Here is a 16,713-nt window from a genome sequence, read left to right as displayed (position 1 = left end):
CAGTAACAAAATACAGTACTGGAATGTAGAAGCACTGCAGTAGAAAAACTTATATCCAACTCAGCAAAGCTATTTACACATCAAAGTAAGTCATGGACATTAAATGTCTTGTTTTTTTGATATATAATTGCTTATCATTATTAATAGTTTCCCTATGCAATGAACATGCGCGCAAACAAGTTTTCATATTATGTCCAAAGTTAGAATACAACAATAACAACATACTCCGTGTAATTTTACAAGTAGGGGCTGAAGAAGGTGGAGTGTATGCATGCCTTATTCGTACCTTGTGAAGATAGAGATGATTTACTTGAAATTATTTGGAAGCTAAAGAAATCCAGTACAAAATCCCAAATATTGGCCTTTCACTATGAATGGAAATAAATGGAAGAATTAATTGTGAACTAACTTTGTGAATCTCTTTCAAGTTTTGCATAATGTTACAACTAATGGAGGAAATAATGGTTCAAAAACAGTTTCTAAGTGAAAAAGGGGGGAATGACTATTAACTACAGTAAGATTGTCAAATGCAATCTTTTCACCAATAATCTCCACAAGAACAACAGCCATCTTTGAAGTGATGAAACCTACTGGAATCGCGTACAATAATTTCTCGGTTTTTCATCTTGGATATGTACTTAATAGCCATGTGACAATCACCACAAATTCGTAGATTCTTCATTATCCTAATTGGAAAACCCTCCGGGGTGTTCATCAGCGCAAAAGCAATGGCTAGTTTTTCACTGTGATGGATCAAGTTGTACTCTTTTTCCTCTAGTTCCATATCATGCAAAACAGATCCTGTATCAGGAACATAGCCCTCTAACTTCAGTTCTGCAATCAATTCCTTTAAGTATACATCAACCTCGTCCGATTGTGGATGAGATTTATCACCCATAATAAAGTGGTGAACCTGGTTCTTCAACTCCAGCCAGCTTATTCCTGGTTCTTTTTTTACTCCCCTATCCTTCATTGATTTCCTCACTTCAGAAACATACTTCCATCTTTTAGCAGATGCTTGAACATTGGCAAGGAGCACATATGACGCTGAATCCTGAGGATCATTCCTCAAAACTTCTTCAGCTATACTTCTAGCCATATCTGCATTTTTGTGTATTTTGCAGGCTGATAGCAACGTCTTCCATATGATACCGTCTGGCTTCACAGGCATAGATCTAATAAGAGCTTCAGCCTCCTGCAAACGGCCTGCTCTCCCTAGGAGGTCAACCACACATGTATAGTGCACCAGTTGAGGCTCCACATTGTACTTTTCCACCATCAAGTCAAAAAATTCAAGCCCTTCATCCTTCATCCCACTATGACTACAGGCATAGAGCAAACTCAAGAGAGTTACATGGTTAGGTGCTAGTCCTTCCTGCTCTAGACGATGAAACAACTCAACAGCATTCTTTCCCCTCCCATGAAACCCATACGCAGAAAGCATAGCACTCCACAAAACAATATCAGCTTCCTCCCTTTCCTTGAAAATCTTTTCAGCTTCATCTAAACACCCACATTTTGAATACATGCTAATCAAGGAACTAATAACTGCAACCACAGAAATCGCACCAGTTTTTATGACGTCAGAATGAATTTGCTGCCCCTGTCCTATTGTAGCCAGCTCTGAACACGAGCTGATGACGCTAGCAAATGTTATCTTATCTGGTCTAAACCCAGCCAATTTCATCAAATTATACAGCTCCAATGCACCCTCAAAACACCCATTCTGAGCCCTACCAGCGATAAGAGTATTCCAAGCCGCCACAGTTTGATCTGGCATCCACATGATCACAATCTCTCCTTCTCTTAAGCTACCAGACCTCATATACATGTGTGCCAACGAACTCGCAACGACAAAATGACTCCCTAAGCCCAATTTCAATAAACAACCATGAACCTGTTTGCCCTTTTCCAAATCCTTCAAGCCAGCACAGCCTCTTAAAACACTTCCAAGAGTAAATGCATCAGGCAAGTAACCCAACCCATACATTTGCGAAAACAAACTCAACGCCCTCTCATTGAACTCAAACTGAGTCAACCCAGTAATCATCGCATTCCAAGAAGCCAAATTTCTCTCACCCATTTCGTCAAACACCTTAGAGGCACTATCCAAATCGCCAATTTGGACATACCCACCAATCAAAATGTTAAAAGACATGACATTTCTTTTAGGCAATTTATCAAACAGTGAAACTGCAGTATCTAGCTGACCCAATTTCGAGTAAGTATTGAGCAGGTGGTTGGAAACAAATTTGTCTCTGAAACACCCAGATGTTATTATGAGAGAATGAAGCTGTTTGGTGAGGGAAAAAGAATTTTCTTGGATGCATGCTTGTAAAAGGTAAGAGAAATGAGATGGGTTGTCCCATATTAGTGAAGAGAATTTGTTGAAAGCTTCTTTTACGTAACCTTGAGAACATAGGATTGAAAATTCAGTGGCGGCTGCCGAGAACTGCCGAGAGTTTGCTGACAGGTGGGGAAGAAATCTCAGAGGTCTCAAACAAGACCGTCCCATTCATTTGAGCTTATTTTTCGCATTAGCTTTATAAGTTTGTCTGTTGATTTGTTTATCATCCGAAAGAATTAACATAAATAGTAGTTCACATAATCATTTAAAATTGTAGTCGGAGGTGTAATATATGTATAATTAAAATGTATATAATAGTAGAATAATTTTTGTATACTGATTAAGAAAGGCAAACACTAAATCCAACTGGTTATTTCTGCAAAGATCATTCTTTGAACTCCTGTGGCCAAATATTGTCCTCACTCGTTAACAAGGACAACTCAACATCGAAGTATGTTTAATATAAAGAGTGATAGTTTAGCAGATAAATAGAACAACTTTAATGAAGTAATTCCTCTCAGATCACTTATATTCTTGGTTTCCTCACTGAATGAAGGAAGCTATGCAAACCTGAAGTAAGTGATCTTGATAATATTGGTTTCTTTTTTTTGGGCAGAGGGGACATTAGTTTCACAGTAACAAACAGTAGCATTATGCTGAGAGAAGCCATGGATTTAATCTTCCTTTATATTGTCATATTGCTATGTGAGGCTTTCGAGATCCCACTTTTGGAACTACGCTAGGTATTGTTGCTATGTGAGGCTTGAGGGTAAGAACTTATTTGTACCTGATGTTAAAAACTAACCCGACGAAGTGGGTTGTGACAAAGGAGTTTGAGTACTGAGCAATGCTCAAAGCAGGGGAAACAACTCATGGCATTACAATCAAGAAAAGACTAGTTCTATTTCCAATGCGAAAATTGCTTCCAACATAAATGCACAAAAGCGTTTAACTTTCTTATAATCTATATTATTTATATTCTAGATCAATTAGGTGGATAAGTATATGAATTGTACAAGTTGCAGTGTATGTTCATGCTATTATACAGCTGCTGGGGTACGTACAGCAGGAGAGACACGGTTTTCAGCAGGAATTTCCACAAATTCAGAGAGAATAGCACGGAATTCATCTCCGGTCATCGTCTCCTTTTCAAGGAGGACTTCCACAATCTTATCAATTGCTTCACGGTTGCTGCGAATTTGGCTCAATGCAATCTCATATGCACTGTCAGAAAGCCTCTTCACAGCAGCATCAATGTCTTCAGCTAGCTTTTCTGACATAGAGTTCCTGGCCATCATTCTCATGATTACATCACCACTTTGGGCTGAAGAGTCCATGAGCGACCATGGGCCAAGTTCAGACATCCCAAAAGTGACAACCATCTGCATACACAGTTTGTCATTATACAGAACTAAGTCATTGAGAACAAGATCTTCAGAATGATAAGTTTCAGACTTAAAAAAGAAGATAAAACTACTCGCTCCGTTCCAATTACGTGGCACTATTTTGTTGTTAGTCTTATCCAAAATGAATGTCACGTTTCTATATTTGAAAGCAATTTTAACTTTAGACTTCTCATTTTATGCTTCATAAATATTTTTATAGCCAGAGGGAATAACTATATTGCTCATTATCTCTATAATCTTTCGAAGGAAAGGGGGAGTAGAGGTTATTTCAAACCAATCAATCTGTAGAATTTCTAGTATCCACAGATTAACTCAACACATATTCCGTTCCAGAATCCTTAGCACAAAAAAGGCAGTGAACATGTATACCTGTTTTGCCAAACCAGTGATCTGCTGCAAATCACCAGCAGCACCAGTGGTCACTTCAGGTTCACCAAAGATCACTTCTTCTGCAGCTCTTCCACCAAGTCCACCCACAATTCTAGCAAAGAGTTGCTGCTTGGATATTAAGGTTGGGTCATCTGCAGGAATGAACCAGGTCAAACCTTTTGCCTGACCACGTGGGATTAGAGTGACCTTTTGAACAGCATCATGCCCTGGAGTGAGAGTTCTGCATGACAAAGAACACAGAGTGCCATTAGAGGCTCACCTGGATATTCTCTTGAAATCACATCTGGGGAATTAAAACGACAACACAATAATAAACTCAAAACATTGTCATAAAAAATGCTTATATGATAGATGCAAATCGGGAGCCAGGAGTAACTAGCTAATAGTGCAGCACTCACCCACAGATGGCATGTCCAACTTCGTGGTATGCCACCAGACTCTTGCTCTTGCCATCAGTCATCACTGTTCCTTCCATTCCAGCCACTATCCTATCAATTGAATCATCAATCTCTTTGGATGCGATTGCTGTCTTACCACGTCGACCTGCAAGAATGGCTGCTTCATTTAAGAGGTTAGCAAGATCTGCACCACTGAAACCGGGTGTCCTCATGGCTATAACTTCAAGAGACACATCTGAATCAAACTTCTTGTTGCCGGCATGAACCTTTAAGATCTCTGTTCTTCCCTTGATGTCTGGAACATCCACGGATACCTGCATAAGAGCTTCAAATTTTAGTTTCTTGCAAAATTCACAGTTAAAAAACGGAGGCAAGGACGGGATGCTTACCTGTCTATCAAATCGTCCTGGCCTCAGCAAAGCAGAGTCAAGAATATCTGCACGATTGGTTGCCGCAACAACTATTATACCAGTATTTCCTTCGAAACCATCCATTTCAGTCAATAATTGGTTCAGGGTCTGTTCCCTTTCATCATTTCCTCCTCCAATTCCAGTCCCTCTTTGCCTCCCAACAGCATCGATTTCATCAACAAATACAATGCAGGGAGCATTTTCCTTGGCCTTCTTGAAAAGATCACGGACTCGAGAGGCTCCAACACCAACAAACATCTCAACGAATTCTGAACCTGAAATTGAGAAAAATGGAACACCCGCTTCACCAGCAATTGCCTTTGCTAGCAAGGTTTTCCCAGTACCAGGAGGACCAACAAGAAGAACACCTTTTGGAATACGAGCCCCCACTGCAGTAAATCTCTCAGGTTTCTTCAAAAATTCTACGACCTCCATAAAATCTTGTTTTGCTTCATCTACACCAGCAACATCATCAAATGTCACACCAGTGTTTGGCTCCATTTGGAACTTAGCCTTTGATTGACCAAATGCTAGTGGGTTACCAGGCCCACCAGGACCTCCCATTCCTCCGTTAGACCGCCTTGATAGCAGGAAAAGACCACCAATCAAAATAAGCGGGAAAGCCAGATTTCCAATTAAGTTGAATATGAGAGAACCTGAGTCCTCTTGAGCATTGTGAGCAGCAAAATCAATGTTCTTTTCCCGGAACTTTTGAAGGAGTTCCTGGCTGAGCCCAGGTAGTTGTACTCTAACTCTTTGCACCCGGTTTCCTAATTCTGGAGATACAGCTTCTACAATAGCTATGGTTCCGTTTTCAAACAAATCTACTTTTTGCACCCTACCCTTGTCCAGATATTCCAAAAATCTAGAATAAGACATCCTTGAGTTAGAAACACCTTGCTCATCAGCATAGGCTTTCCCATTACCTAACAAAGCAGGCACTCCAAGCCCAACATTTCCAAGTAATAATTTGAGAAAGCCTCTTCTTCCTTCATGTGGCCTTTGCTGAAGGGATGCTTTTACAACTACTCTTGATGTTTTCCTAGATGATGGAAGATTTGAGGAGTATAAAATTTTTCTGCCATAGATTTCCTTCTTAAAAACTTTCTGTGTTCTATGGGTAGACAAATCATTTCCTGCTATGCATACTGATGAAGTAGCCATGTTGATACACTCAGAAAAGAAGCAAGAACCTGCACAGTTCACTTCTAATGATAAATCTGCAAACAAGACATGATAAAGTTGATAACTGCAAGTTACAAGGAAATAAATCAATCAGGCAAAGGACTGGCATCATGCCCATTTAAATTACTTCTAAAATTATTGGGAAAACACTGGGATGGCAACTTTTTCCCTTTTCTGTTCTTCATCTCAAGTACCACTGATCTCAATGATGACAATTCTGCAACCCATTTTAAGCTTATTTCATCTAGCAATAAAAAAACTCCTAGTTTCCTTTATTGATGGCATGTAAATGCCTCACAATTGATTTTTGAAGTTAACCTATATTACAAGGATCATTTACTTTGGAAACCTGTATCAAACAGATCTGACATAGGTATAGGTTATTCATGCATATTCTTTAAAGTACACGAAAAATTAATAAGGAACTGCAAGCATACATAACAATACTTGCACACATCTGTACTCTATTGGTTTACCATGTATATAAACTAATTATATACAAGTAATACAAAGAAGTTAACTTTAAAACATGAATCTCCATTTAAGTTTACAAAACCCATAAAATATCAAAAGAACCCTCAAATCTTCAAATTTTCATAGGTAGTTAAAAAGAGACATGATTCTGAATGCTTGTTGGAGTTTCAATTGTGCCCAATTGCAAGAGAGTGAATGAGAACAATCCTAAAGTAAAAAATCACTCATTTTAAACCTTCGATTATTTCCAATTTCAACACTTCCTCTGGAAAAATGTTATCTTGGCACCTGGGTATCATTTCCCTCAACATTAACCAAGCGCTTTGTTACGTCAAAAATTCAAATCTAAAACTAACCTTGAAGTTAAGAATCCCTTTTCCCCATTTCAAGAAATTACGCCAAATCTATATTCTTTTTGGTTTCCCACCCAGTATCCAGTACCCCTTCGGAGCCTGACTAATCCAGATTCACATCAAAAAGTCCATTTTCAAAGGTAAATAGCAAACTAAAACATAACTTTATGCGGGTGTGTCTTTTTCATATACAAACTACAGCCTACAGGTGAAGGATCATCCACTGAGGCATCATGACAAACAATTATTTCCAATTGTAACACTTCCTCTAGAAAAATGAAAGCTTGGCACCTGGGTATCACGATATCAAAGTGAGACAAGTAAACACAAGCTTTGTTATGTGAAAAATTCGAACCCAAAACCAACCTTGAAGTTAAAAATCCTTTTTCCCCATTTCAAGAAACTAACCCAAATCTCTATTTTTTTGGTTTTCCCACCCAGTATCCAGTACCCAATTCAGGGCCCAACTAATCCAGATTCGCGCCAAGAAATGCATATTTTTGTGTGGGGTGGTGGGTAAAGAGAAAACTAAACCAAATCTTGATGTGGGTGTGTCTTTTTCATATACAAACTACAGCCTACAGGTAAAGGATCGCTCACTGAGGCATTTCAACAAACAGTATGTGAGCCAAACAAAAAAGGGAAGCTAGTAACTTCAAGTAAAGACATAAATCATTCAAATACTAGTCTAATAGTAGAAGAGTAAGAGAAAGTACCTGATAAAGTTGAAAGAGGAAAGATTACTCAGTAACAGAAAGGAAGGAGAGGGAGAAGATGAGGAAGAAGATGATGGGTTGTAAGGTTAATTTAGAGGGAACAGATGTGGTTTGGGATTTGAGTACGTGGCTTTATCTCAATGAGTGATTCCGAGATATATTTTCTCAGCAAAGTTTTTGGATTTTCATGGGAGATTTTCATCAATCTGACGTAATAATGAAAAGCTTCATTTCTTCTCATTTTCCTATATTTATTGTTGACGTTTGATATTGCGATACAATATATTTCAATATTGTATTCATCAAAAGATCAAAACAATAGAATACAATACAACATGCCATCTAAATTAAATGATGAAAATTCTGACTCCATCATAAATTGATAAAATTTTATCTTCATGAATCATTATAACTATTGAGCTGTAACTTTATGTCTAATCTCACTGATTATTCTTTTAATTGACTTTGAACATCAAAGAACACAATAATTTTGATTTAAATTTTGTATTTATTTATAGAAAAAAAATTATTCAATATTTATTAATTTAGAACTCGATAACTCCAAAAGCTAAAATCCAGTACACATAAACTTTAAATAATCTTAGATTTGCCTCTGCCTACCAAAAGAATTTATTTAAGAGTAGGGTGAATTTTTTAAGTTTAGTAGTCTCTATAATTTAATTAGTATGATTAATCAGACCTTTAATTGGTAATAAATCATTCTAGAAGGATTAGATTTGTTACATTTGATGGACAACTTGCTTTTATATATAGTCAAATGAAGAAGTGACTCTAGTTTCAATATATGCTCTGTATCCTAATTTATGAGATACAATTCGAATTTCAAAAATCAAACAGTTTAATTTTGATCGTGAATTTGAACATGAAATCCTCTGTCTATTTACCTAAACTTCAAGCAGTAGTTATATCGGGCAAGCTTTATATTCTAGTCTAAGAGCGGGATCAGCACGGAAAGCACATGCTTATCGGATAGGAGGACAGAAAGAGGTTGGTTATAACTAATATTTTAAGTTTTTTAAAATAAAATTTACATATTTGAAAACTAGATAAAAAGTACTATAAATCAGGATAATTCATAATTCAAGATATTTAAAAGATATATGAGAAAGTTAAGTCTAAAGTAAGACTTTGAATCTTGAAATTCGAAAGGTACCACGTAAATTGAGACGGAGGAAGTAGTTGATAACAAACAATCGCAAAGTAACTTGACAAATCTCCACTTACTAGAATCTAGACCTTATCAAAACATGTACATACATCAAGCTGTGAAAGAGACATTTTGTTTTATTCAAGCAAGATATTTCATTTGTAAGACAGAACAAATACATGTTCTCATTGTGTGTTCATACAAGTAGAATCTGCTACAACAGAAAGTGAATAAACCAAAGGCAAGTAACATTAGCCTAAAAAACTTAAGCAATCCCACTTAGCCTCTAGTTAATCTTGGTAGGAGAAATGATCTAATTTGATCCAATTCAAAAGTTTCATCAAATGCACTCATAATTGAAATCAGGTCCCTTTCCATCATCAGTTCATGTGCTGGCATTGTGTTTGTTGCAATAGTAGTCCTTGGCGCCGATGAGTCTGTTGTGTCCTGTTTCATTCTTTCACAGATAGCAAATCGACAAACAGGGCACGAGCCATGACTTTTCACCCATGGAACGATGCAGTCTTCGTGGAACATGTGTCTACATGGTGTAACTGTCACCATTTCTTTAGGCACAAAATCTTCCAAGCAAATTGAACATCTTTTACCATCCTCATCCTTGTCCTTGCTCGATTCGTTGGTGGTAATATTATTCAAGCCTCTAAAGTAAAGTCCTACTTGTTTTGCAACTTTTGATTGTACAGGATTGTAGATTTCTTTCTTGAGCTTATTCAAGGTTTCCTTTTGCTCATTTGGGCTCAATTTGGATTCATCCCTCGACGTTTCACTGTTCTGCATAAACCATAGAGGAGGAGGAGAATCAAATGGAAGTTGGCTTGGTCTCGGATATGGTTCATGTTGTGTTAGATCATCGTTATGGACTAGAACACGAACAGGAGCATGAGGTAGCCTACGTCGTGGTTGGCCTCGATATGGATAACTGCAAGTGGTTCTTGAAATGATCAATCTTGGATTTTGACAAAAAAATAGATAGAATAAAACGTTTACCTAGTTGCACCGTGAGGTACTGGAAATGGTCCATCTGTTACAGGCAACCATGGATCATGAACGACACGTCTAGGATTCTGTGCAACACAAAACACTTCAAAATCAAATCAATTATAGGATCTCTCTTTAGAGTCGGATTCAGGATTTAAATTAACATGCATATCTATGTTTCATGTAGAGAATACCTGAGGGATTTGCCGGGGAGGCGGAGGACGAGGGAAACTGGGTTGCCATCTGTGCTCAGGTCCATGTGAATTAGGATCATGCCACTGTCCATTGCTCCAATTTTCATATGGTGTAGAATTATAAGGCCTGCTGCTGCCCATGTTTCTAGTTTCCTCTTGATTACTAGTTCTCTGTATTCTTCTTCAGTTAAGATTTGGGAGAATAAATGGGAAAATATATTTGATCTATTGTAGCTTTTGAGTTTATCTTTAATTGCCATAATACTGTGTCTTGAGGTGAAATATGATTCTTTTTCCCAATCAAAAGGTGCTTGTCTGTGACAGATTAAAGTAATAGAGAAGCAAAGAATCCTGTTCTTGGCTGTTAGTTGTGTAGTTGGTATAAGTGACTTGGTTCTGGACATAGATTCTTTTCATAATTTAACTTGGGGGCGTGTTTGATAAGGAGGAAAACATTTTTGAATTTTCTCGTTGGTCAAAATTTTTTAAAAATATTTTCTATGGGATAATATTTTATTTAAAAATGAGAAAAATAATCTCCCTAATACATTAGAAAAAACAAGTTTCATAAATAACATTGCATCACCCTTCTCTCCAGGCTCCAACGCACCCCACCTCCCCCCCACCATAGTCCTCATCCCTACCATCGTCCACACTCCGACCATCCACCCGCACCCCCACCCCAATAGTGTTTGCCTATATTAATACTCCTACGTCTACTTTTACTAATTCACCATATTAAAAATAGATGTCGATTTTTACTTGTCTAGTTTGAAAAATCACGAAATAATTTATCATTTAGTTTCTAATACCTATTTAATTAACTATAGCCATTTCTCAATACATTTCATTGAATTTATCAAATGGTGATATAGTTAAATTGTCGTTCTATTTATTGCTCCTCAAGGAGTGTATCAAGTCATTACTAGACAAGTAAAAATGAATGGATTGAATATCAAATGTTTTTGGGATAATATTTCCTTCTTACTTAGAAAACATCTGAAAATAAATAAGAAACCAACTTATTTTCGTAAGGAACATTTTCCTCCATACCGAACACACCTTTAAGTGACTTTTTCCAGTCCAGCAGAACCGTCATAAGTGAGAAAGGAATCAAATTGTAAAGAACGGAAGCTAGAGGAGACTGAGAGTTGCAATAGGTGGATGACCAACGTAAGAATAATCAATTTATGATCACAGTCGATTCATATAGTCAAGCTCAACTAGTTTAAAATCGAAGCGTAACCAGTACATATGGCTTTGACATTATGCTTGTCAAAGATAATAATAATAACACACTCTACAAGCAGAAGAATTTGACATGATGATTTCGTATATAAAATGTAGCAACACTTGCTCTTAAATTGTGTACTGCAAAATCTTCCTTTCGGTATAGGGAAAAGAAGGCCAAAAATTAGACAAAGAAAGCAAATTAACGAAAAAATTGCTCGAACAAGCCAATCAAATGCCTTTCATGAGAGCACTAGAGTCGTAAACTGAAGAAAACTATATTCTTGGAGAACTTGTAGCAATGACGAAACAAAATTCTATAACATATCAAATGTAGTTAGTGCGAGCTGAGCCAATGTCGAACCTGGTGCAAGCTACCTTTGGAAAATCAGAATGGTTTCAACCGTTGCTTCCAGACATCATTTTCTCTGTTTTGACACACAGTTATACCAATTGTGGGATCCTAAAAGTAGCAAATTAAAATTGATATATGACATGACATATACAAAAGCTCAAATATTGGGCTACGTGTGTGCACTAACCTGCTCTTCCCTGCCAATCGCTTCGACGACAGTCACTTGCTCATAGTTGCTGACAAACAGAAATTCCAGAATATAGAAGCCATAGACATGAAAGCAACACGAGCTTGAAGAGGAATCGCCCTATGATTTTTTAACACAGAAGTTGTCATATTTCATTATACAAAAGACTATTCAGTTACTAGTCTAACCACATAATTCATGCTAAGAGCTGTTAAATTACTAGTATAACCACATAATTCAACCTGAATGAACTGAAATTAACTGTAGCAAGCTTTCAGAGCAAAATAGATGAAAATGGAGAAAATTGCGACTTGCATATGCCTTTTGCTAAGAGTTTGTCTGATGACAAAGATCAATAAAAATTAGTAACATCAAACCACAAATAAAAATCCTTTCAGCAGTCTACTAAGGGAATTTACAACTGCCAATGCACAAAATGACGACAAAATAAGTGTTCTGCGAGATCATGCGATAGGGCTGCACTTGATGACATATCCTTCGTGGAAATTAATAATCTTACATGCATGTTCATACCTAATGCAGATGCATTAATGATGCTAAGGAGCAGTAACAAGTCCTCAATGTAAATGCATAACACTAAAATCTCGGAAAACAAGCTTATAGCCAGTAAAATTGAAGGTAGGTGCTAAATCATAGCTTAAAACACTGTAACACAACCAAAATATTGACTGTCTTGGTCACCAGTAAAGATGAAAAATTTAAAAACAATTCCAGAAACGGAGCATTTTTAGGTGTGACTTCCGGCATTGATACTAATTGATGTAGTGAGAATGGTGTGCAAGGGCAATAGAATCTAAGCGAATGATGCAAAAGTAACATCTATGACCTCAGAAAAACATTTACGAGAATAATAAGATCTCCATTACAGCTAGACTAACAGAAATCATGAAAAGTTTTTATTATATATTTGTCAGTCTTTTGGGATGAGGTTGGGGAAGGGGATAAGGAGTGTAGTAAAAGACATACCAAAAGTTCAAAACGCTGACAGGGACCCAAAACCTAAATCCTGCAAGAGAATGAAGAATGAAATCAAACTTCACTAGGGAGAAGGAATTAAAGCAACCAGCAAAGGTATGTCATATGGAAGTGCTTACCGAACAATAAAGTTGGAAGGGCATCTTTCTGATACTTGTTTGGAAGATCTGAAAGTTTCCCCAGCCATAAATTGTTCCAGGCAAAGATAACAGCTATTACAGCAGGACCTAGCACTATTTGGTTTAATAAAACCTGAAACAAAGAGTATTAAAGGTACTGGTTAGAGGGACAGGTCAAACTCATATAAAAGTAGTTCTTTTTTCATCGTTACGTAAAGCTCATTATGAAAGAAGTTCTTCTCAGAAGCGAAACTACCTTCACCAATACATTCTCCACACTTTGCTTGGGCATACATCTGTCAAGATACGAGTACCATGCGTAAGTACCAGGACCATATAACAAAAATCCATATGACGCCATCCGGATGGACCGAAGCCAGTCATGCTCAGATAGGAGAGCACCAATCAAATCCTAAAACGACATTTTGGTCAAATACAAAATTCAAATTAGTGTGTAAATACTCCCAAAGTTACATTCTTAATTCAGTGAATCAGATAGCAAAGGGAAGCCATTGTATGAGAGAGCATACAACATGCAAAATCTTCTTTTCTTTGAGTACGTCATAAGACATGCAAAATCTTTAGCTGTTAGGATGTATTAGCAAGCATATAATAATGGAACAAGTTAATCACCGGAAGAGTGAACACCGAAGAGTCCATCCACATGTTGTGCTTAGGAAGACAAAAGTCAATAGAAATACATTGTTTTCAAGCCTGTTGTCTATAGAGGATCAATAGCTATAACCTAATTACAAATTTAAGTGTTGTTACTGATTAGGGGGAAAGCAGAAGAGACACATATATAGTACATGTGACTGGTTAAATTACAAACTCTACGTGGCAAGGAGATTGACCATAGTAGAGTGCATGTAAACCATTTTATGCAAACATATTCTTAGCCTGATGCCCTTCAAAGAGGAAATTCTTAGCAGCAAATAATTTAGAAACCTTAAAAGAGACTACTGATAGACAGAACCCTAATCTTCGAAAAGAGAGATTAAAGCAAAGCACCAGCTAAAGGGGAGGCTAAGGTTGTCTCAGAAACAATCTTTTTCTCAAGCTTTTTAATTGGGCTAGTTAAGGTAAAATTACATACCATTTGAAATTACTCCTTGGGTCATGTAAGTCTAACAGAGTCGGACAATGAGGATATGTAACCTATTTAAATACAGAGACAACACGATGAGAAGACATGAAACAAAATTTAGATAAGCACCCATATGGATTGAGCTAATAACCATAAACACAATACAATAGGGCCAAAAAAAAAAGACAGGCCTAAGGAGCCTCCTATCGATTAGGAATAAGTTGTTCCATTGGAACTGCACAGAATATAAGATGGACCAAAATATGTGGAAGTAGGCACATACTTGGAGATTGTTAATTCTTGCCTCCCACTTTGCTTGGCTGTTCTTGAAAGCACAGGGAGACACCACACTCATGCTTCCATGCAAGGACCACCTCAAGGAGATACTTTATCCCTAAAATATGAACTACCTTTTGGACAGCAACAAGGATCTATGTGCAATACAGATATAGTCTGCTTGACAGCAATGACATTTTAATGACATCTGAGACCATAAAATTTGTTAAGACGGCAAACCTCTTTTTCCATCATTTCTTACATCATTTTCATTTGAATCCCACTAATTACCTCTTAGACCATAACTATTGGTGTCAAGCTAATTCTATCAATATTAGTTTGGAATACATTTAGTTTTTATGATTACCAAGAACAGGGACTATGCCAAAAAGAACTAGTTCGTATTTACCATAATCACATTAATGTGAATTGCTTCAAAATCTGTTCTTTTATCACGGAATATCAATCAGTTCTTCATACTTCTCTCAGTACATAAATTTCACCCCATTCAAACTTCTCTTACCATGTAACCACCCTTCTTTCCACTTTCTTCTTCCCTTCATTGTCAATCATTCAATTTTGACACATCTGTCCTACACTAACACTATTATAAGCAGAGCAGCCGAAACTTTGTTACATCAGCAGTTAAAATTTCACTTAATATGAGCTCATCTAAGTTTCTTAAACAACTCATTGTAAGATAAAAATATAAGCAATCAAAATTTACCAAGTTATAAATTAACAAAGAGACAATTCACAATATCACAACTACCAAAATGACCTTCATAAGAAGCCAAAATTCCCAGCAACCATAACCCCAAAATGGGTTCAAGAAATTCAAGTGGGTTTTTCAATAAATACCAACATTTCAACCCCACAACTCCAAAATTCGATAAATTTTGATTATACTAAAAGAATGACCTTACTTTACCAAATTAAAAAAAAATTGACCTTAGGATGAGGTGGGTTAGGAAGATTATCTTTGTTCTTGAGCCATCGGTCACGAAGCTGAGCTATGGTGTCACCGGTAAGTGCAAGAGAGCTAGCAGTCATGGCTTGCTTCAGAGGAAAACGATAACCAGTTCCACCATTTGCATCCACTGAATCTGTATGTGACGATTTTGATGCATTATTACCTTCTTTTCCATCATTACTTCTTTTTCTTCTTCCAGAATTCCATTCTTGAGAATGGAAAAATCCCATTCCCCATAGACTTCCATTTCCACCACTCAATGACCCCATTCTTGTTTTTTGGTTCCTCTCTTCTCTCTCTTTCTGATAGGAAAAAAAAAAGAGAGGCGCCTTATAGGGAATTATAATATATAGTAAAAGGAGAAATGACAAAATGGTTCCTTATGTTTAGAGTAGGTACAAAATGGTTCCATATTTACAATTTTGAACAATTTTCGATCCTCCAAGTTTGCTAAAATGTACAAAATAAAAACCACAAAACAGAAAAATAGACCGCAAAATATACTTAAATATATAAGCAATATCGATCATGGATAAGCAATAAGTATCGCTTCATTTGTGATGGACCCATCGAGTTTAATGTCAATTGGATTATGTTATCATTTTTCAGAACTTTTTATATATTTTTTTTCTTTTTCAATTGAAGTCTATCACTGTTTGAGGTTTGTTTGAAGTTTTTTTCACTTCAAATTGAGTGTTAAGTCAAAAGTAGAAAATTTGCATAGTTTACTCTTCAATACTATGCATAGAAAAGCATAAAGATTTTTTTTTTAATCTCCAAAACAAAAAAAATGATGCAACATGATTTGAAATTATAAATTAAATTTCTTAAGTTTGTTAGTATCATGTGTTCAAAATAAATCGGTAAATCTAAAAAATTGATTTTTAGGCAATTACATCATGGACTAAAGGTCTTTACACAATTTACCCTAATCATAAAAATTACATATAATACCCTAAAACTAATTACACTACATAACAAATTTTGATTTTTAGGAATTGTTTGGTTCGCACAAAGTTACTTCCAAATTATAGTCATGTAATTAATGCTGAGACTAATTTATGCCACCTGAGCAATGAGATAAACAAATACCAAGTTTAAGATTACAACTTGTTTGGCCAATTTTTTTTTTTTTCCAAAAGTGATTATTTATTCTAGAAAGTGCTTATTTTTAAAAGTGGGGTGTTTGATTAAGTTTCTGGAAGAGAAATAAGTTCACGCGAAAGTAGCAGAAGATGTTTATTAGAAATTTAAAAAGTAGCTTTTGCCTAAAAACACTTTTGGAAAAAAAAATACACTTAAAAATATTTTTAAAAAGCATGGCCAAACACTAATTGTTGTTTAAAACATATCTTTGATACCAAATACATGTATCTATGCACAAATACACTGAACACATCACATATTTTATACTAGATACATCTACGGACGTATACATTTGAAACATCAC

At 36.3% G+C, this 16,713-nt stretch overlaps 4 protein-coding genes across 7 annotated transcripts; all 4 read right to left on the bottom strand.

The window, feature by feature from the left end:
- Positions 1-266: 266 nt before the first annotated feature.
- Positions 267-2,732, bottom strand: LOC129891235 (pentatricopeptide repeat-containing protein At2g41080). Its single transcript, XM_055966528.1, has one exon. The coding sequence runs from the start codon at positions 2,513-2,515 to the stop codon at positions 539-541; it is 1,977 nt and encodes a 658-aa protein (XP_055822503.1). The 5' UTR covers positions 2,516-2,732; the 3' UTR covers positions 267-538.
- Positions 2,733-3,294: 562 nt separating this feature from the next.
- Positions 3,295-7,874, bottom strand: LOC129891234 (ATP-dependent zinc metalloprotease FTSH 2, chloroplastic). Of its 2 annotated transcripts, none has more exons than XM_055966526.1 (5): positions 7,680-7,874; positions 4,931-6,171; positions 4,542-4,855; positions 4,123-4,363; positions 3,295-3,729 (listed from the first exon to the last, which is right to left on the bottom strand). In XM_055966526.1, exons 2-5 carry the CDS (start codon positions 6,113-6,115, stop codon positions 3,388-3,390), a joined length of 2,082 nt encoding a protein of 693 aa, XP_055822501.1. In that variant the 5' UTR covers positions 6,116-6,171; positions 7,680-7,874; the 3' UTR covers positions 3,295-3,387. The 2 variants fall into 2 exon arrangements, with proteins under 2 accessions (XP_055822501.1, XP_055822502.1); XM_055966527.1 differs by having other exon boundaries at positions 4,931-6,144.
- A 1,103-nt stretch (positions 7,875-8,977) lies between these two features.
- Positions 8,978-10,450, bottom strand: LOC129891882 (uncharacterized). 2 transcript variants are annotated; one of them, XM_055967356.1, is made up of 3 exons: positions 10,041-10,450; positions 9,856-9,932; positions 8,978-9,787 (listed from the first exon to the last, which is right to left on the bottom strand). In XM_055967356.1, exons 1-3 carry the CDS (start codon positions 10,179-10,181, stop codon positions 9,127-9,129), a joined length of 879 nt encoding a protein of 292 aa, XP_055823331.1. In that variant the 5' UTR covers positions 10,182-10,450; the 3' UTR covers positions 8,978-9,126. The 2 variants fall into 2 exon arrangements, with proteins under 2 accessions (XP_055823331.1, XP_055823332.1); XM_055967357.1 differs by having other exon boundaries at positions 9,856-9,949; positions 10,041-10,174.
- Positions 10,451-11,355: 905 nt separating this feature from the next.
- Positions 11,356-15,558, bottom strand: LOC129891883 (protein SYM1). Of its 2 annotated transcripts, none has more exons than XM_055967358.1 (6): positions 15,242-15,558; positions 13,184-13,339; positions 12,928-13,060; positions 12,800-12,839; positions 11,813-11,932; positions 11,356-11,733 (listed from the first exon to the last, which is right to left on the bottom strand). In XM_055967358.1, exons 1-5 carry the CDS (start codon positions 15,530-15,532, stop codon positions 11,845-11,847), a joined length of 708 nt encoding a protein of 235 aa, XP_055823333.1. In that variant the 5' UTR covers positions 15,533-15,558; the 3' UTR covers positions 11,356-11,733; positions 11,813-11,844. The 2 variants fall into 2 exon arrangements, with proteins under 2 accessions (XP_055823333.1, XP_055823334.1); XM_055967359.1 differs by having other exon boundaries at positions 11,356-11,698.
- Positions 15,559-16,713: the final 1,155 nt, after the last annotated feature.

Source organism: Solanum dulcamara, chromosome 6 (assembly GCF_947179165.1).
Source record: "Solanum dulcamara chromosome 6, daSolDulc1.2, whole genome shotgun sequence".
Taxonomy (NCBI): domain Eukaryota; kingdom Viridiplantae; phylum Streptophyta; class Magnoliopsida; order Solanales; family Solanaceae; genus Solanum; species Solanum dulcamara.
The sequence above is the reverse complement of the archived record's forward strand: the minus strand, read 5'-3'. Positions and strand labels throughout refer to the sequence as shown.